This window comes from Corticium candelabrum, chromosome 6 (assembly GCF_963422355.1).
Source record: "Corticium candelabrum chromosome 6, ooCorCand1.1, whole genome shotgun sequence".
Lineage (NCBI taxonomy): Eukaryota > Metazoa > Porifera > Homoscleromorpha > Homosclerophorida > Plakinidae > Corticium > Corticium candelabrum.
Window position 1 is genome coordinate 5,182,914 of NC_085090.1, and position 24,697 is coordinate 5,207,610.

Consider the following 24,697-nt stretch of genomic DNA (forward strand, 5'->3'; position numbering starts at 1 on the left):
ATCATGGGAACAGACACCAGTTGTGTACGTAATTGACAAGTGAAGTAACATGCAACTCTCTAGCCTGCAGGCAATATCTTTGTACCATATAAGCCCCTGTATTAATAAAAGCCCCAGGTCTTTTGTTAGTATCCAAACAAGCTTATTGCATTCCACAATTTAATTTGAGCCCCAGGGTTTGTATTTGGACGGATGCGGTATATCAAGATGTTGAATTTCTGTTGTGTAATTGAACTGGTACTGTTTATCATGTATATTTGGTGCATTCATTCGATTTTGGCGAAACTGTACTCAGTGCACGGAACAACCCTGTAGTCTATCTTTCAAAAATACCCGGATAATCTCAAAGCGTAAAACATCAGCGAAAACGATCGGTTGTCTTGACTTTGTAGCTGTTATCGAATGTGAATGCTTACGTTGGGTGACTTGCATTGCTATGGCAAGATTTCACGACAAGGACCCCTTTAGGTGTTCAATGTTCTCTTCTCGACAGAGCAACGTTCAGCTACAGGTACAATAGAGTAAATGTGCTTGTACAACATTGTACGACTTGTTAGAGTGCTTGCTTGTACAACGTTTGCTGACTGAAATACGCGGAACAATGAGTACGGGTATGCATTTGGCAAAGCTCAAAAGCCTAAGTCCTGCCTACTACCTTCATCCCCGTCTGCTGTTTGTCACAAGAGCTGACGAAACTCGTATTTTATGCAACCAATAGACACCCTTACAAGCAATGGTTTGGTGCTGCTCTTGCAAAGTGAAAAGAAATACATCAATGCAATAGCATGAGGGAAACAAATTGCCTTCTATCGGTGGAGCTAAATGCACAGGAGGTTCAAAAGTGGCTCCCGACCAGCAAGGTGCAAAACCATCTAAACAAAAATTGTCTTGCCTGTATCGTAAACAACAATAAATTGCCTTCAAAACAATCAACGCACACCAGAAGGCCTGAAGATTCACACAAAAGCGCCAGTACTTCGTAGTGAATGTACATATCGCACATCGTGCATTTCAAGATCAGCCATTTCCACCCATTTCATCATCCGCTCCTGTGCAAGAAAGAAATCGCGAGACCAACACAAACTGCTGTTAGCAATCGACTAAGATACACTGCATCATATGCTGATCGAAACAGGGTAGCTGGTCATCTCGTTTCCTGGGATGAAATTTACGAAGTGAGGCGCCATGCATCGAAAGCACGTCCACTTTCTTCCCTTTCCTACAAAAACTCGTCCTCTGGTGCATTCTATCTATCATTGAAGTTATGCTCCAAACCTTCTTTTCACTACACGTTGCAACAATGGAGAAGAAAAAGCTCTGGCGGCTACACAGATTATCAATAAAGTAGTTCACATATTAAGCACCCGAATACGGGACATTGTAACACAACGAGATGCATATAATCCGGATCTTGTTTGAAAGATAACATGCGAGCTGTTTTCATAGACTGACTATTGAGCCTCTGGTGTCACCATAAATTTATTTGGCAAATTTATCAAGGTAACTTCAAATAAGTAAATTTTGTGCAGTGCTATTCAGATGGTTTTGGCATGCATAAGGTATGGGCTAAGGGACCCTTCACAAAGATATAGCATGATTGTGAGGCATGGAAATGCTGCACAGTCGTGAGTAGATTTGTGAGCCACTGAGGCCGGAATCATCATTAAAGTTGACCGTCACAAAACACACTAATTTGTGCTATTTATTGAGAGCTAATTGATTTTGGGCGTTATCTTAGGTTAGGTGAAATGTGCTTGCATTGAAAATCAAAACTAAAGTGACATCGAAGTATACATGATATACAGTATTTAGTTAATTACTTATTTTTTAAATTGAGTCATTTGTATTAGCCGGTATGCATGTATAGTGTTTCGGCTGGAAATTTTAATTAGTAGCCACTTGGCTAAACGAATTTGCTCGTTTGTAGCCAAGCACTTTATTTCAGAGCCAAGAAAAATTGCCCAAACATCAAACTGCTAACAATTGATCTAAAAGACAACAGTGACGTTACTATTGACTCAAGTTTAACCTGATCTAATAGACAGGCAGCATTCATTAATTGTCACAACAAACGTAGTAGAATATCTGACATGCACATGTTGTGCTCAGAAAAACGTGGATTTGGTACGACTGAGTCCACAAACCACACTTCAAGCGTTTAGTGCCATCCTTCTTGGCTAGTTATACCAAAACTAATAAACTCTGTCAAAATCAAAGTCTAGAAGCTTTGGCACATCTGTATCTAAACCTGTCAGCATCATTGAGGTCATCACTGTCGTCCTCTTTCTCATGGTTTCGACCATATATTGGTCTGCTTCTGCTTTACTTCCCACTGGCGTCTCCAGAACCTCATTTGTATAGTTCAATGCTAATTATGGAGGCCGTACAGTACGCAAAGAGTGCACCCTTCGCATGCATGTTATAGATAGAGCATACACATTAGATAGGCCTTTTAATGGAGCTCCAATGTGTTGCTCTAATTGCCTTTCCTAGCACTTTGCAACGACTGTGCTTGCAAGATCTGATCCAGAGAAAGGCGTACACTGTATGCTGTAACAGCTAGCCAAATTAGCGAGGAGACATTACCATTTTATCACCAGCGACATCTGTTTGTAGCATTTGGCTATTTGGCGATCGTCCAGTGGAAACACTAATGTATGCTACTGGTGTATGATGTATTGCTAATTGTTCATCTAACCTTTCTATCATACAGCATCATTGCTTTTTCTAATATTTATTATCTTACTAAAATTGTGTTAATAATTGTTTTTGTGATTTCTATAATTTCATTGTAGGAGTTTGTTTTGGGAAGAGCAGTACGAGATTATTCCTTTCGATGTTGATGAAAATGATGTTACAACGATGCCAGACTATCCACTGCCCGAGGACATTGAAGAGAAGTTGAGGAGTAGTGCTTTCGATAACATGGACAAGACATTGACGAAGGTATGTGGCTTGATTGATATTCTTTATATGAAATAGTAGCTCGACTGAGTTTAGTTTTCGTGTGTCGTATACTTTGTAACAAACAATTGTTGCTTGTAAGGAAAACTATCGAGATAAAATGCACCAGCTGTTGTACATTGAAGAGTATCAGCAACGTATGGACTTTAGTAGGTGAGACGTGAACTGTTTGCTCTGTGAATAACGTACATGTTGTAATTGTGTTGTATCGTTTGTGTTGAGGGTCTGTGATTTTTTGATTCAGTATGAATTTTGTGCAAAATGCTACATAAGGCCACACCAAAAAAGTTCTTCGTTTCGGGTAACCTAAGGCCAAAAACTCACGGTCGGTTGGTCAAATTTTTTTGTTTTCTCAATTTTTTTATTTACGAATGCATGTATTAAATTCTGCCAGAGTAAACTTTCTTGTTTCTCTTGTATTGGTGTTTGCAAAGATAATTCTCCAGACGTAAGTAATCGCACAGAATACAGATGAGAAAGAGAAACTTGCAATTAATATTAAACTATGCAGTCATGCAGATTAATAACGTCAGCAACCAGATGATTCATGCTCGGTAGCTGTACCACTAGATCCAGATGTACGTGGCTGGGGAAGACGCTGCTCCAGTGGATTCCGCATCAACATGTTGTTTGCACTTTTCGCCAGAAGTTGTTTGCAAGTCAATGCCGTGGCATCCTATAGGGTAAAAATACGTGACGTCTACCAAACTGTAAATGCAATCCAACATCGTCATATGGCACTGCATCATAGCAAGTTTCTGAATCTGATGCTGTCTGCACAGACATCAGCCACTGTGCATCATCGTCTGACGTCACCATGCAAAGGATGTATTTCAGTAAAGACGACTCTTCATCCCGCAGAATTCTAGAATTAATGATGGAACAACCGTCATCCAGAACCGTGACCAAAATTGAAGGCATGGCACATATTATACTAGCTGTAGTACATGTGCAATTTGCCTTGTGTGTACCAACGCGCACTGTGTGCAACAGAACTATACACGCACTTGCATGCAACATTTTCAAAAACACGTGCTGCAAAAGAATTCGACAAGAAATTTGAGGCAACCTCTAGAAGATGGTCAGTCGGGTTACCCGAAACTAAGAGTTTTTCGGTGTGGCCTAAGCTACATCTTAAAAAGGTAGATGCCATTGTTGCATTAAACTGTGTCTATGCATGTCTGCTCTATTATGATTAATTAACAAGTCTGATGGTATACTACTGTATATGACAAATATTTGGTCAGACAAAATTTTTTGCACAAGTTCTACGAGTTGTGATAGAGTTTGAGGCACACGTTTGTGATAATACTGAGCTAGTACACCGATTTACTCTCGTACTAGCAAATAGTACTCAAGTCAATACTGGCCACTTTATGGTTGTTAGCATAACAGGCTATTTTGCAGTGCGTCTTTGGATCATAGCGATGATAAGTATCGTGTCGCTTTTTCTCTCAAGGAAAGGAATCTGCAACAGCCTCGACCACTACAAATATTGGTTTGTTCTTCTGTCTCAACGTTATTGGGGTTTAGAAAGGGAGTCTTTGCTTCCAGTTGCTTGCCAGCAAGACGTAGATTGCATGAACTAAGCCATTCGATCAGTGACAATGTGTGTAGCGAATATACAGTATACCATGTATGTCGATGGCAAAGAAGTAGTGCTGCCACGGAACTAATTTTAAGTACTTACTGTAAGGACTTGTGTGGTGCTCAAGTGTCGTATGGACAGAGTACCAGATGTTTTTTCAGTACTCAACCAGGTGACTTCTGCTCACACATCACTAACATATCTGTAGTGATACAGTACAGCACTAGGTACTGACAGTTTTTTCGTGATGAACAGTGTCCTGGTGGACTTTGACGGAATTGTTGCATGACGAAATACGTGTCGTTTACAGTATTCTAGTGTAGTAGTAAAGTAAAATCAATAATAACAAAAAATTTAATAATAAATTGCTTGACACAAAGACACCTCGCTGTATCTATTTACAAGATGCCACAGTGGCGTCATTGAAAGAGATGTCTAACTGCATTTGAATGATGTATTGTTGACGCATGCAAAACTGAATTTGCTCATCTGAATCGTAAGATTGCCTGAAGCCTGGTTCACAATATATGCCAGACAGCCATCTGGTCTGGTTTGGCTAACCACTGCGAAGTCACTACAACAAGCTGTACTGCAGTCGTGTGACCTAATTAGTGACAATGACAATTGTGTATAGAGCGGGAGGAGATGCTATTTGTGAACACTACCGGACTATCTGGACATATGTGTAGCATGGTCTCCAGCAGATACTGTGAACGGGTCTTTAGTTTGGCCATGCAAACGTAGTTGAAGTTTCCCTAACTTCTGCATATGTTTCTTATCATTTGGGTTTACTTTTGTCACACTTTATCATGGTCGCTTCACGTGTCCACGAATACTTTCTCAGTTACTCTGTAATTGCATTACATTAAAAATGTATTGAAGGCGTGGCTAGGTGTGACCAAGCTGAGCAAGTGATTTCGTTTTTCAATAAATTGGATATTGAAACAGCCAAATGTTTTATCCAATATGTTAGTAATAAGGCTTGGTGTGTCTAGCCAGATTGCGATTGTCAGGACATAATGTTAGACCGAAAATAATTTTAATTTTTAATTTGTGTGAAATAGTGATATAATATTTTCAATTTTAATTTATGTGTGAAATAGTGATATAATAATTTCAATTTTTAATTTATGTGTGAAATAGTTATATAATAAATTCTTTTTTGATTGCTTTATAGTTGACAATTTATTCAATTTGGTCAACAATTTTTAATTTTTTGTATAATTAAATATTAAAAATATATGCATAGACCAGACTTTTGGATTTTCAATTCAATATTCAATTTTAAAAAGAATTAAAAATGGTATGGACGAATAGTACACAGATCAAGGTCTTGTCCTATTGTTGCCTCATTGTTACATTTTGTTTTCGACGACCTGAAAGGTTATGACACATAGCAGCTTTGCTGTTGATTTATTGACCAATCGTATATCATAAATAGATGTTCGCCTTTATTCAAAGGCAATATGGTTAAGTTGGTGTACTGTTTATGTTTGTTTGTTCTTACTGTAGATATGACATTTATGATGAGGTATTACAGTTTGAGAAGAAGTTCGACTCGGATGATGGACATATAGAAGTTGCGAATCTGGATGAGTATTTTGTTGAGTTGAAGTTGCATGAATTGCTAGTGGAGGGAGCGACTTCGATACGGTGAGAAGACGGTCTGGTCGGATATATGAAACTTGTAATGATAGTGGACGATAACTATCACAGCATATAACTACTCGTAGGCGTTGCAATTGAAAGATGCCTGTTTGTCTATCTATCTGTCTGTCTGTCTGTCTATTTGTTTGTCTATCTGTCTGTCTAGTCTGTTTGTCTATCTGTCTGTCTAGTCTGTTTGTCTGCCTGGTTCATTTATTTGTTTGTCTGTTTGCTTGCTGTTGTCCTCCATCTGTCTTTATATCTGCTTGTCTGTCTGCTATCCGTCTATTTGTGTGTCTGTACAGGTTCTTGGATGTTTTTGGTGTGTAAATTGTACCATCACTGTGCAAGTGTCTGTTGTGAATTTTCTGTTTGTTTACCAGACCAAACGACATGGCATTACTTAGACCGGTTGGACAACATCAAGCTTATCAGTGCAAAGTGCATGCAGTAATGCGGGAAAGAGTTCTGCTTCGTGTGAAGGAATCAGCAGTAGTAGTGATGTGAGTAATTTTTCATATGATGTATTATATCCTATGATACTGCAATAGTTGACTGTTGAGAAGATGCATTTTACTACAATAGAAATGTTTGAGGTATTGTTCTGACGCAGGAGCTTTTAGTATGGAGAGATGCATCTTTTAAATACAATAGTCTAATTTTTGTGTTATACAGATAGCGTGATCTATTGTAGTTGGTAAATAGTGTGTGTGTGTGTGTGTGTGTGTGTGTGTGTGTGTGTGTGTGTGTGTGTGTGTGTGTGTGTGTGCATGTGTACACGCACATGGATGACTGTTGGTGTGTACAGCATGAATGTTTGTTTGGATACATTTCATATGCATCTGTATACACTCTTTCTTATGCTAAGCAAAATGTCTGCTTTTACATTTGCAGTCAAGCTAGAGGAAGTAAAGCTGACATTCGATTCACATTGAATCGAAATCCGATGCGCATCATGCATCATGCTCTCGACCTCGTTGCTCTGGATGTTGTCTTTCCAGATCCAAATAGTATGAAGCATCCCGCACCAACACAATATCAGGAAACAGAAGCACTTCGTATGATGGATGTAGTTCTAAATCCGAACCAACAGCTTGTTGTACGTAGCATACTGCAAAGCACTTACAGGAAGGTGAGTTGGATATCTTCAGTCTGTCTAGTTGCTTTCGCTTGATTTTATGTTGATTGGTTTTAGGTTATTTTCCTGTTTAGTTTAGTCTGTTTAGCTGGTTGTGTATCAGGTAGTCTTGTCTCTCTGTGTCTTATTTTTGGCTGTCTACTTGTTTGTTGTTCATTTGTATTGTACTTGTTTGGCATTTTAATCATATTTGATATCAAAGAATTTGATATATAAATGTATTTAATTGGGTATAGTTGCTAGTGCTTTGGTATAAATGACACCAGTCACTAGTCCCGCGTAGCCAGACCCTTTTCCGCCACGTCATACTTCCAGACGAGAAAGGGTCACGGGTGAACTGCCTTTGAAGTCGCTGTGTTACCCTGTCACCGAAAATCGGTGATAATGCTGTTTCTGTAAGAGTGCAATGCTATCATCTTTTTTTCCGATGACGTCAGCTTCAAGCCTTTCTATCGCTCACTCTTGATGGTCTGCGGTTGCTTTGGTCATCAAACAGCAAACAGCATTGAGTACGTTTGCATCTATCCAGTATGTTTGCATCCATCCAGTGTATTTACATCCAGTCTTCGTTGTCACATGAGTGCACAACGCTATACGTACGATGTCAATCATGACTGAATGAGGTCAAAGCCTGTCAACGTCGACGTTCCCGGGTCGTATTGACTGCTGTAGACATGCAGATTTCACAAACCGCAAAGACTCTAACTGAAGTTTTTTATATGTTCTCTAAGAAAGTTTTAGCCAGAGTTGGCAATGCCAGCAAAATGCCAGCTGGAGGGCCTAAACTATGATTGTACTGGCCAGAGAGCCGGCAATGCCGGCTGTAGAGCTCAAAACTATGGTTGTGTGCAGCAAAGTGATCAGGAGAGGTATTTCTTTCCGAAGAAGACTGTAGACAAAGTAGTGTGTACTATGCTCTACTGTTAGCACAAAACTACTAAATGTATTACGTTGGAGATGCCTTGGGACACTCTCCGTTCGCATTGACCTGGCCATGTTTAACACCTTAGCTTGTGGTTACAGGAAACTTTGATATGCAGACGCCTTATCCCTACATTTTTCAGCTCCTGTTCCAAAGTGTGATGGTTGTATGATCTCATTTACTCCATTTACTCGATTAGCACAGATGTAAATGAAGCTATTCTGGCCAATAGACGAGACGTGGTAATGAGGAGACGTGGTGTCATTACTGACCAATCGATGAACGTGATGTCATCATAAGGCTTCACATCCCTTGTTTGGTAGCTGTGCTACGAGAATTTAGCCATTGGGCGTCCAGCTTGTACATGGTGTTTAGTCCTTTGCTTTACATAACCGTTTAGCACATAAAAACAACGCCTAGTCTACATTTGCACGTGCAAGTTTCCCACCAACAACCAGGCGTCTGGAGAGTGAAGGTGCTGTATTCAGGTGCCATGCAGTAGGTGTAGCTGTACCTGACTTGTAGCATTTTGCTTGTTCCACAGTGTTTCTGCATAATGGTAGTGCAGTCTGACAGCTTGAATTTTCGGTGAGTTTAGCTGAGTGTTCGCGGTGTTGTTGCAAGAATCACTAAAGGGTCATCTTCAACAGAAATTTGGCGCTACATGGGAATTTGTGAAGGGGAACATGCATTGTCCGTGACAGTACATCTGTTTTTGTCGGGCGAAGCGTCTGACCTGTAAGTATGCAAGTCTGGAGACGAGTTTACACACTTTGCATCTTTGTTTAGCTAAATGAATGCATTGGAAACCTTAGCTGAGATGAGTGGATTGGGCTAAAATCTTAGTATGCAAAACGTTATCACGTGATGAGATATGTGATTGCATCCACCTGCTGAGAGTTTAGCACGGTAGTGTTTCTCTATTCATTATTAAATGATACGCTGCAGTGAGTATGGTCAATGATTATAGTCAGTACTGATTGCCTGGTTGCCGGCTGTCACAATTTTCTGGTTAGAACTCTGAATCAAGAGAAGACAATATTGAGATAGAATTGCACTGCGCGCATACCAATCTGGTCTTTAGTGAAGTATTTAAGAAACTAAATCCGGTATTTAGATTACCCATTTTCGGAGATGCGGCAACAGGGTGACTTCAAGGTAGTACATCCTTTCTTACCCGGAAGTATGACGCAACAGGAAGGGTCTGGCTACAAGAGACTAACTAGTGATCCGCAGAATACTTTGAGGCCGAAACACAATTTTCCATTTTAGCATTGGTGTCTATCTGTTTGTTTGTTGTGCCTGTTTGTATGTTTGTTTGCATCTTGTCTGTCTATTTTTGCTTATTTATTTATTGGTTTAGTTGTGAGTGTGTGTGTGTGTGTGTGTGTGTGTGTGTGTGTGTGTGTGTGTGTGTGTGTGTGTGTGTGCAAGTGTGTGTGTGTGTGTGTGTGTGTGTGTGTGTGTGTGTGTGTGTGTGTGTGTGTGTGTGTGTGTGTCTGATTTGTTTGTCGGCTCTGTTATATGTGCTCTTAAAAGGACTCAAACATTTTAATTTGATTTTGCAAATTTTGTGTGCTAGTTGCCTTCACTTCTTTGCGGACCTTTCGGGACAGGCAAGACACGAACGTTACAAGAGGCTCTGGTGCTGCTAATAACAAACGTGCCAGACTCACGCGTTCTCATCTGCACTCACTCCAATAGTGCGGCCGATCTCTATGTAAATAAAGTTCATCAAGTATGGCAAGGTAGTCAAGTCGTTTTGTGCAGAGCGATGTGTTGTGTGTGACGACTCTGATGTTTGTACATAGAGAGATATTCATGTCTGGCACCCGTAGTACGAATCTACTATAAAGAGAGGAATCCGAAAACAATAGGAACAGATGTGTTGAAATATTGCTGGTTAGTGGCACTTATTATATATATATATATATATATATATTTTTTTTTTTTATTTTTTTTTTTTTATAAATATATATATATATATATTTAAAAATATGATTAATTTTTTGCTTTAAAGTCTGTAATTTTTTGGTATTATGGATTAGATGTAAAACAGCAGTACTCTAATTTCATAAATGTTCGGCGATCTAAATTTTTGGCAAAATTAAGTTGCAGCTATTATGGCGTACATTAATTTTCGGCGTAAGGTGGTTTGCAGGAACCTTCACATACGAAATAAAATACCAGACGCATATCATATTATTCGGTGTGTGCTAAACTACTACTGCGTAAGTAGTCTCGGTAAGTAGTCTCGCGTAGCCAACCTCTCCCCATTTTTTATTAGCGTGACATTCGGTGTGGAAGTTTGAATTCTTGGTTTTAGGTGTCAAAGTCCCATGATACTTATGTTGTGCTCTGGTGAGCTACCTCACAAAGGCGTCTCAATTCTTGACAAGTAGGCAACAGATGTACTCGAATACCACTGCTGCTGTTTTCATTGCAAAAGGGAGATCAGTGGCACTGGTTGTCACCAAGAACGTGACAGTTGTGATCTTTGACAGTCACTTGCACGGCCAGAAAGGTGCTCTCATTGCAGTTTCTACTGGGATTGCACATGCAATTCGCTTTCTTTGCAATCGTCTCTGATGTTTACTTTCTAGAGAAAGTGCAAGAGGTTGTAATGTAGTAGTGATTTCACAATTTTATTTGTTTGGTCAAAGTGCTGACAGTTGCCCAGATTTTTGGCAAACATATGAATGTGCTTACAGTACGTATACTAATAGTACTAGTAATGTCTGTTTTGAATGTTTCAGAAGAAACTGATCTAACAGTTGAATGGGCATTAAATTTGGGTGGACATTTAATTTGGGCATGGCAGGCCCTTCGCCGAAATTTCCAAAATTAAATGTATGCCGAACATTTACGAAATTAGAATAGTATGTTGTGTTTATAATTTGCAAACTGGAATTGATATCAACTTTAATCAGAAGCATATAAAGAGATGGAGCGTCCATCTAAGCACGGGCGAGGTGATATTGTTGTGATGGTAAGAGGCAGAGCCATTATCCTAATATGGTAACTTTGAGTTAGCGCTAGAACGACAGCTTTTGACTCTTTCGCTGCAAGACACGCTTACAAAAGGAGACATAGTCATTGACAGTAACATTCACGTCACTACAATGCGCTAGGACTACTCAGCTAGACAGGTGAGTAGTAACTTCGCATTTCCTTTCAAGCTGATCCTGGTGAGGGGACTCGGCTTTCTCTTGTTGTCAGGTCATTGTTCAAGCATTGATCAGCTTTCTTGCAGCTTCCTCCAGCCGCCGTCTTCTTGACCTGACGCTAACTCAAACTTATCATATAAGACACAGCGTAAACAATAGCTCCGTCCCTTACCTTCACAACGATATCACCCTAGCCATGCGTAGACTGGCGCTCCATCTTCTTCTCTAAATGCTCCTGCTGTAATGCATGACGTAATAACTCAATTAGGACAATATGTTGGGACCACATCTTAGCAAGAACATCGTGCACGACAATGAACTTATTTATTTACTTGAGATGCACAAGCTCTAGGGTTACAGTAACACCATAATGACTTGACGACTAGTTGGATGTTGGCGGTATTATCTATTCTGTGTAGGTTCGTAGTTACAGTAAACGATTGGTGAGAAAACATGACAGTCTATACATAACTGGTATAGAACTAATGAGCAAGAGAATGCCGGATAGCTGAGGGTTTAACACTTCAGTGCTACTTCATGTTATACAATGAATTAGGTTTAATTAATTATTTTATTAATTATTAATCAATGATACACAGAAAGTTATTTGAATCGTTTGAAAGAGGAAGGCGTTTGTGTATTGATTTAGGTCCGAGAATGGTGTGCTTGGTGCTCCATCGTTGAGTAGCCTCGAAAACTTTCGTGTTGTTGTGACGACAACAATGACGTCGTACAGTCTGGTCGGTAAGATACCCAACGGCTACTTCACACACATTCTTGTGGATGAAGCAGCGCAGGTTTGATAATTTGTATAGATCTGTGTACACGATTAGATGACAGGACGATCATATTGACAGACATTGCTACAGACAATGCAGAGCACGTTGATATAATTAAGGAAATCACACTGGCTTGTTTCAGTTACAAGAAAATCCCACAACTCATCAAAGTTCTGTCTATTACATACAGTTGCATAGATTACAGATACAAGCTCATGTTTACACCTTGGATTTAGTGAACCGACTGCACTGCTAAAGAGATGTAGTGAATGTCATGTGCATCTTGTGGTTACTTTGGACATTCGAAAACATCCTGGTACCTTCCCATCTCCCGCTTTTTTACTGTTTACCAGAATGCAGATATGTGAAGAATCCTGCTGCAGTAGGAGCACAACCAAATAGCATGGGCAAGATGCATCATTCACTGCGAGTTTGGAGAGTCTTTCCACTTTTTGTAATTCAGCTGCCTCCACAAAACAAGGAAGAGTTGGTGTCTGTACTTGCTCACTGGTGCATATATTGCACGTGTTCAGCTCACGTGTAGTTACAACAGAGTTTTAGAGCTGGTGTTGACCAGCATTTAGAATCATGTTGGGCTAACGATTGTTAGTGGTGGTGTAATCAGCTTTTAAGACATTCTAAAGACAAGCTAAAGATGATTAGATTACACACCATTACAGACTACTTTTAGTTAAATGTCTTGTTTAAAACTGTAAAATGCCATCACTCATGTACACATTGTACCTCTTTAACAGCTTACAACAGCAGTAGTTGACATAAAGAGATATATTGAATTGACAAAGATTACTATAGATGTTGAGCATTGTTGTAGAGAGGATTCACAACTGGATTTGTCAGTATATATATATATATATATATATTATGTAAATAGGTGATTGCCTTGCCATGTTTGAGACTCAGGTACTTGATTCCGACTGAGAGGATAGTGAGAGTAGGTGGACAGACGAGTGGAGTGAATAAACAGACAGGCACACTTGCAAGCAATTAAATCGAACAGCACTGCTACTGACATGCAGACAACCAGCATGGAGGCCTAGTCTCACGTAGCCAGACTATTACCTCCTTGATGTACAGAGAGTAGAAGAGAATGGAAAGTGACCAGCTAATGCGACTACTGCAGAAATGAATAGAGAAGCACATTACAGTGCTAATCCCTTGGCTTGTGTATGTAATCACATATCTCATTACGTGATAATGTTTTGCATACTGATGTTTTAGCCCAACCCACACGTCTCAGCTAACGTTACCAATGCATCCGTTTAGCTAAACAAAGGCGCAAAGCCTCTCCAGACTTGCATACTTACAGGTCAGTTGCTTCTTCCAACAAACAGATATGCAGTCATGGACAATGCACATTTCCCTTCGTAAACTTCTGTGGAGTGCCAAATTTCTGTTGAAGGCGACCCTTTAGTGGTTTTTGCAACAACACCTTGGCCGCTCAGCCAGTCACACCAAAAATTCAAGCTGTCAGACTGCAGAACCACTATACAGAAACACTGTGGAACAAGCAAAATGTTACAAGTCAGGTACAGCTACACGTACCACATGGCACCTGAATTCAGCACCTTCGCTCTCTAGACACCTGGTTGTGGTGGAAAAACATCCACGTGCAAATGTAGACTAGGCGTTGTTTCTATGTGCTAAACCCTTATGTAAAGCAAAGGACTCAACACCATGTAAATGATGGACGCCTGATGGCCGAATTCTCATAGCACAGCTACCAAACAAAGAGAGGTGGAGCCTTATGATGACATCGCATTTGTCTATTGGTTGGTAATGACACCACTTCTCATCTATTGGTCGGAATAGCTTCATTTGCATCTGTGCTAATCAATTATAAATACGGTTGTAGGTCAGACGACTATTATACCCTTAGCCCAGATATCCTGGCCTTGGGTAAAAACAGACTGACAGCTGGCTGGTACTTATTCAGATATATTTACTTAATAGTTTATAAAATAGCTCATTTGCATTTTATAGGCGATGGAAGCCGAAGCCGTGATTCCACTATCGACTGCCACTAGTTCAACTAAACTTGTTCTTGCAGGAGATCCGATGCAGGTAATTGTTGAAACGTATGATTGTGATGCCGGCTGGTAGCTTGGTGGCATTACACAATACACTCAAACTTCCTGAAATCCGGACAGTATGTGACCAGGCGCTGTCTGGATTCTAGAAATGTCTGGAGGATAGAGATAGCTAATTGATATGAGTTACTAATTGATGTTAACAACTATGGTGTGCTATACATTTTGTCTTGCAGTTGGAGCCTCCCGTGCAGTCGGACATCGCACGTAAATTCCAGTTGAACAGATCGTTACTGGAGAGGTTATACGATATGTCCGTGTACACGACAACTGTTGCTGGCATTACATGTAGAACATCACTAAACGAGAACTACCGATCAGTAAAAGAGGTACACGTACGTGTGTGTCTCAATTCATGTCATTGATATTACGTATTTGGTTTGTCGCATTACGTTTTGCACATGGTGTGTAGTTCTATTACCAATTTTTTTATATTGGACATATGCATACCTTTACTACACTGGAGGGCTACTAGTAGGTTCTTTGTATTGTAGATTATCGATCTCGCATCGAGTCTGTTCTATAACAGTGAGCTCAAAGCAACTCGTTTGGAAAGCAGCTTTGTGAACGGTCTCGCTCCACTGAGGTTTGTCGGCGTAAAAGGAACCGAAGAGCAAGATGAGGATTCACCATCGTATTATAATAATTTCGAGGCAACGGAAGTTGCTAACCAGGTTGGTATTGTGTCAATAATACTTATCTCATATAATGCATGTAGCATTAGTTACACTGCCCTTAATCACTTAGTCAAAATGCAAGGCATTGGATGAAGTTGTTGTCACAAAGATCCAATTGAGTGGTTGAGAGCTAAAGTAGCGTCAGCGACACATTAGGCAGAATGGAGTTACGCCGCGAAGATGATACAGAGCAATGATATCTACCTAGTGCTAGATTGGTGTAAGCGACAGAAGCGTAGGCGTGTCAGAAATCAGACACTCCGCTATAGCACTATGGAAGTAAGAGGTATCGCGAGGGCTGTAGCGGCGTATCTCCTAGCGCGCGTTACTTTAAGCAAATTGACATTATTTTCTTCAGAACAGTGAATCTGATTTTAGTTTAGCTGTTTCAGTAGACTTTCACTGCACTAGTGTATATTCATTTTAAGTTGAATAGTTAGAAAGAAGTCTTTTTGATTTTATGTAAATCACAAACTGTGCATTCAATTTTCTTGAAACTAAGTGCCTGGTGCTTACGCCACTTTAGCTCTCAACCCCTCAATTAATCTGACATTATTAATCAACAAGTCATTGACATGTTCCGGTGTTGAAATTAAGAGACATTTTTGAACATCTACTTTGGACTCCAGTGCAGAGCTAGCGCAGTCGGCTGATAACTACGTCCATAGCCGTACCGATATTCGAAATGTGTTCTTTCACCAGAGAGTGATTGCAGAGGGTGTCTGGATTTGCTGGACTGGACTACTGGACTCCAATACCTTTGTTGTCGCTTTGTTTCTACGATGTCTGCTGCAAAGAATCAATGCTCGCACTACCTAATCGTAGCTATACATACACTGTGCATTGATTTCAAAAGACCTCTGATGAAAGACAGACTCGGGTCTGGTGCGTTCAGGCGTAGATCCCAAGTACCGTATTCCCCTGTAATAATGCCCTGGATGTATAGAAAAGAAACACTTTTTTCTGGGCGTATACTAGGGCATGGGAGTTATTTTGGTTCTAGGCGTATACATGGTCACTAGGTCACTTTTAGATGCTGTCATCGACCTGGCCAGTCATCATCTAAATACTTGAAGACAGAACTACCACAAATGCTTGCAGTTATCCATTTGCAAGATCTAAGGTACTGGTATCCATTCAGCATCAACATACACGCAGAAACTAAACACTAGACACACATGGTCGGACTGAAGCCCGTCAAGAGCAACAGGGGCGGTAATTGCAATGAAGACATGAGTCTAGCAGCAAGCACTCTCACTCAACATTGACACCAGCTCATCAAACGCACACAGACTGAGACGAATGTTCTGTGGACCCATTTTGTTTTGTCTGCGCATGCTTATTCCGGGCTTATACTTGGGCATGGCGTATAGTTGGGCATGGACGTTTTTTCGGGGTGAAAGTTCTGACCTGTCGCACATGGGCGTATATACGAGCATGGGCGTTATTTCGGTATGGGCGTTATTACGGGCGAATACGGTATTACGTCGGACAGAAAGTTGGAAGATGGCTACAGAAGTAACGTCTTGTACGTGGCTAACAACTGACATGCGTAACTATTTGTTTGGGCTGTACACCTTTGGTCTAGGACTGAATGCGATCTTGATGATGAATATGTTGCTGTCACAATCGAAGGATCTCCACTGAAAGTTTTTCTAGAAATGGACAAAAGTAGAGCTAGGCTTCTACGTGCATAGTGTTCTGCCCTTGAGCCGTCCAACAGCGGTTGTTCTTGCGCCTGAAAATGGGCGAGGTCGGTGCTAGCATGCTACTGCGCTTGCGCTTATACTCAGGCAATTCCGCATGCCATGGATGTATTTTTTATGTATTACAGTGCATTATGTACACTTGTATGTAGCTTTTTTGCAGCGGACATGGCAAGAAACGACATAGCAATAAATGCAGAGGTACTATTGGGGGTGTGGATTGGAGTCCAGTAGACCAGTTCTGTAGTCCAGTCCAGCAAATCCAGACACCCGATTGCAGACAACTTCCAGTACAAGCTATGGATAATTAATTTAACAAATTTATTTCTTTGAGATCTATGTGTGTCACTGTGCTACCCTGTATACACAGACTTTTTCTTTGTTTTCTGTTGTATTATTGTTGTAGTTTATTTTCTTTGCTGTAAGTATTGTTCACCATGGATTCCGTTGGATTGAAGCAAATACTGCACACCCAAGAATCGGCACGTCTCTAGTTTTGTCCAAGGAATAGCATTAATATTAACCATGACAAGAAATTCTGTGATACAGGGGGCGAAGAATTCAAATCATGTGCTCAATCACGCCCTTTAACACACATTAGGCCAGACCAATCTGAATCTGCTTCCACTGGCTGTGCAGTGTGCCATTTGCACCATACATTACTGCATACAGTTTTCAAGTTTAGGGAACTGAGAAGGTTGTGATGAAGTCCATGCTCACGTTGAATAAGTTTGGTGTTTATGATCGAGTCACTTAAGTTGCGTTTGCTGCTTTCTCGTTAAGTCACATGACCTGGAACTTAACATACACACAACATCTCTAAACGTGTGAAAGCTGTTGTTGTGTGCAAAGAGCAGCAAGATGATCTTGTATGTTGGCAAGAGCGTACAGTTTGTCATGATGTTTATCGAGAAATTCTAGAAACTGTTAAGTGCTAGGTGTAAGCGTGACACCGAACATGCACATGATCTCAACAGTTGCTTCAAGTTAGAACACTGAGATTTCAATTTTGATTTGAGATTTTGCCACCGATTCTCAATTTAACATTTTTATGTTTTAGTTGCATAGAAGGAAGGCACGTGAAGTACTATAGACAGTGACTTGATGTTGGCTGATACTGTAAATCCAGAAATTTTCATACTCATAAATTTTAGTACCTTTGCCTATGAAGTAGTTTGTACACATGTTATTTTCATACGGAACGTCAGCACTGTACTGTAGCTGAATTCAAGTTCATCTATCTACAAATTTTAGTATTCATGTTATTTTTAGTAAAACCAGATATCTGTATGAAAATAACTAAAATTTCATGAGTACGAAATTTTTTTGAGGTTTACAGTATTACAAATTGATCGTCTAATTTGAAAACCATCGTTGATGCGTTCTAACGTTACTGTGATGTGTATAGGTTGTGGAAATGGTAAGTAAAGGCTTGCTAGAGGAAGACATTTGTGTCTTGTCGCCATACATGAAGCAAGTGCAACATATTCGATATAGACTCAGAAAGAAACGGTTGTCTGGGGTAAGACATCTATCACTCTATTGAATCAATAGTAAGCATGTGATGTGTAAAGTAAAATAGAAAGATTGTAACGCAGTTTGTGTAATGTATGTGTCATGCTTTGTATATTTTGTAATATATAATTAATGTATGTCGTAAATATAAAATTAAATGTTGATCTGATAATGGAACATTGGTTATGAGAGCCGGCCAACTGGTTCTGGCATTGTCATGATCTACAGCTGGATCTAGAACTGGACGACCGGTGTCATAAAATTTTGGGTATGCCGTGGAAATGGGTATCGGCATCCTTATTTTTCTGGGAGAATAGGTATCCCCATCCCTATTTACCGGGAATTATAGGCACCCATGCTTTTGTATTAGTTAGTATATAAGCCTCGGAAGTCAGACTTACTTGACGAACTGCCAATGTATAACGAATCTGACTCTTTGTAGACAAAGAACGTGGTCTATCTAGAGAAGTTTAGAAAGTCTTTGTGTAGCCATCAGGATATGTCCTTTATCGCAAATAGCAATAGATGTCACTGAAAGAATGCGCTCCGTTTGCAAATGACAGCTAATTTGCAGCCACACCAAAGGTGATTTTAGATTGGCTGGAAGTAGAGGCTGCAAGCATTGCATTAATTACCAGCTTTCACACAAGACAATCTGTAGTGCTCATGCGTATTTCCGCAGATGGTTGTAATACCCATTTTCACAATGGGATACCCATACTTGTACGTGTACCACTGGGGGAAGATTGGGATGGGAGATTCCTACTTTTCCGTGAAAATGGAGGTGGGGATGTCTAATTCACGGGAAGATAGGGAAGGGGATCTAGGGGTTACTGCACCCATAATTTTATGACACTGGTTCTAAAATTGGATTACCAGTTCTTGAACTTGACTGATTCTAGAACTGGAAGGATATTTCCAGGGTTCTCGCTACAGCGTGGCAGCATGGTGCTGCGCTAGCCTCGCAAGCCAGGCTCTTCTGCGCAGTCGCTGAGCTAAACACACGTGAATCACACGAGGAGGAGGAGGAGCTTTTACCGGAATTGCTTCAGCACAAGAAGAGCCTGGTCGCTTTCGAGAACGTCATAGCGACGTGGGACCCTGGATCCAGTTTCATAGCTTGGATAAGACTGATTCGTCTTCCTTAAGAGTTTGTTAATGTAATTGCGTTTGATACATGAAGCAGAGAGGAAGCCCTGCGCGGAGAGCGCTTGAAGACGAAAGCCAGTAAAGCTGTTGATGGACAAAGTGCTGATGAATAATGAGCCCAGGAATGGCCTACATGGGACTGGTCCGCTGAACCTACTCTCTCCAGCAATGTTTCTTTTCTACTGAACTTATCTGCAGGTTTGCGCGAATTGAAACCGACGTAGCAGTGTTCGGCACTCTTGCGCGTTTACTCTGACATCTATAGTCTGTGGGGGAAATGGTGTGAGAACTACCGGCCCTGTTTCACTCAACAGTTCGTCAAAGCAGTGGAACGGAGTCCACATCATAATCAGATTGGCGTGTATTGCTAATGCAGTCTACCTGAAATGAATGAACGTGTGACGATACTTTCGACTCAGCAAGCAGCTTTTTTTGTACGATATTGGCTCTCCTCACGGTGAACTGAAAACATCTAGGCGTGGGAAAACAGCAATGCAGTGGACCTACCATGTTCAGGAAGTGTAGAGTTGACTCGTAGGTGCATGTGTTGTGTACTACTACGTACAACTTGTTTCAATGCACGGACTTTGATTTCTACATATTTACACTAACCGCATCCAATGAGTTCATTTCTCAAACTACCGCGCTGCAGATCTAGATTCAGTGGCCGTGTACTGTTGGCGAAACTGAATGCTGAAAAGGAGTCGTGACACTGCAGATATTAAATGGCTGAGCTGTCTAGGTACGTACTAGAAGTGAACGATGATGTCAACTACGTACTTTGTGCAAAACAAGCAAGTGCGTGAAGCAATGGCACATGTTACTCAACCTACATGCTTAGCTAATCAAATTAGCTTTATCAAGCTATGAAACTGGATCCGGGGTCCCACGTCACTATGACATTCTTGAAAGCGACCAGACTCTTCTCACGCTGGAGCAATTCCGGTAAAAGCTCCTCCTTCTCGTGTAATTCACGTGCGTTTAGCTCAGCGACTGCGCAGAAGAGTCTGGCTTGTGAGGCTAGTGCTGCACCACGCTCCAGTAGGAGTGCACCATGCTCAGAAATGGTAGATAGGAGTCTAAAGTTTTACAGATAAGGAATGTTTGAGAATTCCATACTACTGAAACACAATACTATGTTACTTAGTAAAGGCGATGATAGCCTCGTTCCAAACATACGCACAAGTTTGATTGCAGTACCGGATGCCCTCCAGTCACCCGGAAAGCACACCTTTTGTCTGGGAAGTAGCATCTAGAATCTACTCTAGACTAGTCACGGCTTCTTGCAAAGCAACAACAGTGGTCCACCTCAATCAATGCCTGACTGAAATGTCTACACCTTTTTCTGTGGTTTCGTCTACGAAACTTGCGCATGCACAATCTATGAACATCGCTAAGAAGGACTTATTGGCGATCAAAGAGATTTCCTTGCCAGGGCACTTGTTCATATGTTACACGTAATAACTACAACACAAAGTCTACCTCACTTGAGATCGGCTCCAGTGTGCATGTCCGACTGTAGACAGCAATTTCTTATGCATCTTGGACCCTCTCATCCCGCCACCCTAACCCTAACCCTAACCCTAGTGAGAATCCTGATATCAAGGATTAACCCAAACTAATCGTAATTTAGCAATCATCAAAGAATGACTGTGCATGGAATCTTGATGTAAAGCAGTACGAAACGGTGACAAATGTAATGTATGGATTTGCTCAGCTAGATACGGTTCAAACCATCATTCCAGAGAAGTGTGTTTGTAATGGAAATTCTGTTTCAGGTCAGTGTTTTTCGCACTGAAAATGTTCAAGGCCTCGAATACAAAGCTCTCATCCTATCGACTGTAAGAACGTGCACACAAGTACCTGAAGACATCGGCACCGAGTCACTCGGCTTTCTCGCAAATCCAAAAGTGAGAAATGCGAATTTCAATCACAAGTACTGTTTCGAGTCACTTGTTTGACGTTTCTTGTTTAGCTGTTCAACACTGCGATAACACGTGCTAAAGACTACTTGATCGTCGTCGGTGACCCGTACACGTTGGCATCTGTTGGACAAAATCGCGGCTGCTGGATTGAGTTTATAGGACGATGTCGACATATGAAGAGCTTTGTGTTTAAGGATAACGACGCCTTTGATCGTACGCTAGAGGCATCCATACAGACAAGGTAATAGTCGTGTTGTTGGCTTGTAGTGTGATGTCAGATTCCGTGTGAGCTACAACTTTTATATGGTTGTGGCTTGTTTGCCTGTCTGTTGTTGTTTTATTTGTTTACTTATTTATTATTATATTATTTCAGAATGACTATTTTATGTTACTATTAGGGGTGGTTCACAATTTTCATCATTTTCACAAGTGTACAAAACGTATGCTTTTGGGCTGCCCCTCCCCTCCCCCCAAAAGTGTATTTTAAAATGACGATTTTCTGATCACGTGCTGACATGTACCAGTATGCAGCAATGCTGCGTATGTTACTACAACTCACCTACTGCATGTAGTCTATAGTATTGTCTACACATTGTAACTTGAGAAGATGAGCTCGAATCGTTAGGATGAACTTTACTTGAAGAGGACACATCCTGATTCTGACACAGATCAGCTTTTAGCATCGAGTGTATTCTTTATTGCAAAATGCAAGTATTGTTTCTAGGATACTTCATAGAATGTGACATTGTACCGTCTTCTTCAAAAACCAATGCAGCATTCCGAATTCTTTCTGCGTCTTTTTCATTTTTTCCCTCGCTGCTTTGAAGTGATGCAGGGTTTGGCCTTGTCTTTTGCAGCTGCTGTCCACTCCTTCTGTCTGGCATGCACTGCCGTGATCAATGTTTGTTGTTGAACGCAAAGACGTTCATAAAGTGATGATATAGACAGTGCGGATTCTTGTGCACAATGGTTGGTTTACGCAGGCAATAAGTAAGCAATGGCTGAAGGTGTTGGAAGGCGTCCATGTAGACCCTCACGGTACCTTAAGTAAATACCTGGATTTAGGATGCGCATGGGCAAACTTTGCGATTCCAGACCGCATCGAAAGATCTCAACTCAAAGTAGTCTAGCTGTCTAATGAGGGTCCTGCACAACGCAGGTCTCCAAGTATTTGAAGGGCATCACATGAAGCATCGCTTGGTATTAAAATGAGAAGATAAATCAATCAATATCCTATTAAATCATCATTTAAAAGTGTACGCAAGACCCTACCCTACCCTCCTAGCTTACGTTTGTATGCTCTTGAGAATGACGAAATCGTGAACCACCCCTTGCAATAATTAATTTGCTAATATTATAGCCGTTGTTTTCTCGCAAGCATAAATTTTCACGAATCTGCTCAAACCTGACATTTCAAACAGATTTGCAATTTTGCAATTTTTGCCAATTGTATAGGCTTCCGAACGAAATCTACTAATCTCAAGCTAATCAAAACAACAATACAAGATCTCAGTGTCTATTGAGATCTGCTAGTATATCAGCCTCTTTGAAACCATTTATTACAACGTCTGGTTTCCAGCAATATAAGTGGAAAACCCAAGGAGCCATTGAGCACGAATTTCCTTCATAACTTGCATTTTCGTATCGACTTTTACTTCATCAGCCATATTTCCTATTGAAATCCGAAACTTTGTACGTTGCTCTTGCTAAAGCCGCTCCACTATTATTCATTATTTCAGAACTTTCGCATAGCAACATTTTATTTTGTTATTTATTTGTTAATTTTGTATTTTTCATTTGGTCTACATGTTAATTGTCTTCTTGTTTATCTACTTGTTTTGCTAGCTGGTTGAATTGTGTTGTTATATCTTGATCGCAATTTTACATGCATTGTTGGCACAGTTGAGGTTACTGTATGGTTATCGTATGTGTGTAGACACTTGGCGCAGAGTGTACCTCTTACTTCTACACAACAGAAGCAGGTACAGGTGCTACAGATGGACGTCTGATTAATCATATCTGTCACACACACACACACACACACACACACACACACACACACACACACACACACACACACACACACACACACGACGTATATGCTCAAAATAGTTTTGCTTCAGGCAAGTGCTGCACATATGAGTCTGGACAAAGAAGGGGGAGGCACTTCTTTGTATGAAATAGCAGATGTGTTTTTGAAGGTTGGTTATCTTGCTATTATTATTTTATCAAATGTAGGGGTAGCAGACCCAAGGCTTTGGACATATTGAGAAAAGCTCCGGAGAAGGCTCGTCGTAAGGTTCTAGCGGACAGGTTGTATCCTCTGGTGAGGAAATATAATGAGACTTATGCTCATCCTATCACGGGTAAGGAGAGGTGTTGTGTTAGCTTGAGAGAGTTATGTATTGGATGTGCTATTATTTAATTAGTTGATTGGTATGTTAGGTTGTTGTTGTTGTTTTCTGTTGGGTTGTCACAGTGTGTGTGTGTGTGTGTGTGTGTGTGTGTGTGTGTGTGTGTGTGTGTGTGTGTGTGTGTGTGTGTGTGTGTGTGTGTGTATTACTCGTATTTGGTTGTTTTTCTGTTTGCTATTGTATTGTAAATGTATTGTGTTTGACAGGCAAACTGATTGGTCTGGCTATTGAGGAAGTGTTTGATCTGTTAATATCTCCAGAACTCCTTATACGCAAAGTCCAGGAGCTAGCAACAGAGTTGAAAAGGTAATGTATTGATGCATTTGTCTGACTATTTAGTGACATATACCAATCTAATCGCACACTTCAACTGTAAAGGCAGATTCACACTGAGCATGTAACGTAACGTAAGGCGACTTTACGTTGTACAAGATCATTCACACTGGCAAATTTTGTTGTCGTAACGTACCGTATTGATTTTGTAATGTAACATAAGATGTTGTGATGGATTAAACTTTCCCGGTTGACGTAAGCCATTATCTATTCATGGAGCAGTGCATGGGTGTCTCTCCTGAGCATGCGCATTTTACTGTCGTAAGATGGATACCAACGAGCGATTTATTGACATTGGACGTGAGTATTCGTGTTTGTACGACGTGGTCGGTCATTCTCATTTTATTGAATAGGGCGTAGTATTCTCCTAGAGCCTGCTTGCGCTGGAAACTCTCTCTAATCCACATTTTCGTTCCGTGTGCTTTTCTCCTTTGTCTCCAAAAAATAAGAAGAAGCAGTAAGAGATGAGGTTCCTCTGCTTAAATGTGACGAATGCGTACGTCATGTATGGGACACCAAACGTTTGCTAGGAGCTTAATATGAATGCTGTCTAAATGGCATGTTACGCTACGTTACATTTTCAGTTGTGAATGAGCTTTATGTGGCAATGCACGTGAGTGTCTTCCCATAGAGAAGTCTCTATTCGGATTCTATTGAATGTTTCT

General features: G+C 40.6%; 1 protein-coding gene across 1 annotated transcript in view; it reads left to right on the forward strand.

The window, feature by feature from the left end:
- Window positions 1-24,697, forward strand: part of LOC134181102 (probable helicase with zinc finger domain) — a 39,187-nt gene that overhangs the window by 8,987 nt on the left and 5,503 nt on the right. Inside the window, exons 5-22 of the mRNA XM_062648306.1 lie at window positions 2,796-2,946; window positions 3,047-3,117; window positions 6,065-6,205; window positions 6,583-6,702; window positions 7,094-7,331; window positions 9,842-10,007; window positions 10,071-10,161; window positions 12,076-12,223; window positions 14,207-14,287; window positions 14,490-14,642; window positions 14,808-14,987; window positions 18,105-18,218; window positions 21,139-21,270; window positions 21,336-21,526; window positions 23,222-23,267; window positions 23,409-23,458; window positions 23,524-23,651; window positions 23,906-24,005. Of these exons, the coding sequence (XP_062504290.1) occupies window positions 2,796-2,946; window positions 3,047-3,117; window positions 6,065-6,205; window positions 6,583-6,702; window positions 7,094-7,331; window positions 9,842-10,007; window positions 10,071-10,161; window positions 12,076-12,223; window positions 14,207-14,287; window positions 14,490-14,642; window positions 14,808-14,987; window positions 18,105-18,218; window positions 21,139-21,270; window positions 21,336-21,526; window positions 23,222-23,267; window positions 23,409-23,458; window positions 23,524-23,651; window positions 23,906-24,005 (2,301 nt within the window). The remainder of the gene's footprint in view (window positions 1-2,795; window positions 2,947-3,046; window positions 3,118-6,064; window positions 6,206-6,582; window positions 6,703-7,093; window positions 7,332-9,841; window positions 10,008-10,070; window positions 10,162-12,075; window positions 12,224-14,206; window positions 14,288-14,489; window positions 14,643-14,807; window positions 14,988-18,104; window positions 18,219-21,138; window positions 21,271-21,335; window positions 21,527-23,221; window positions 23,268-23,408; window positions 23,459-23,523; window positions 23,652-23,905; window positions 24,006-24,697) is intronic.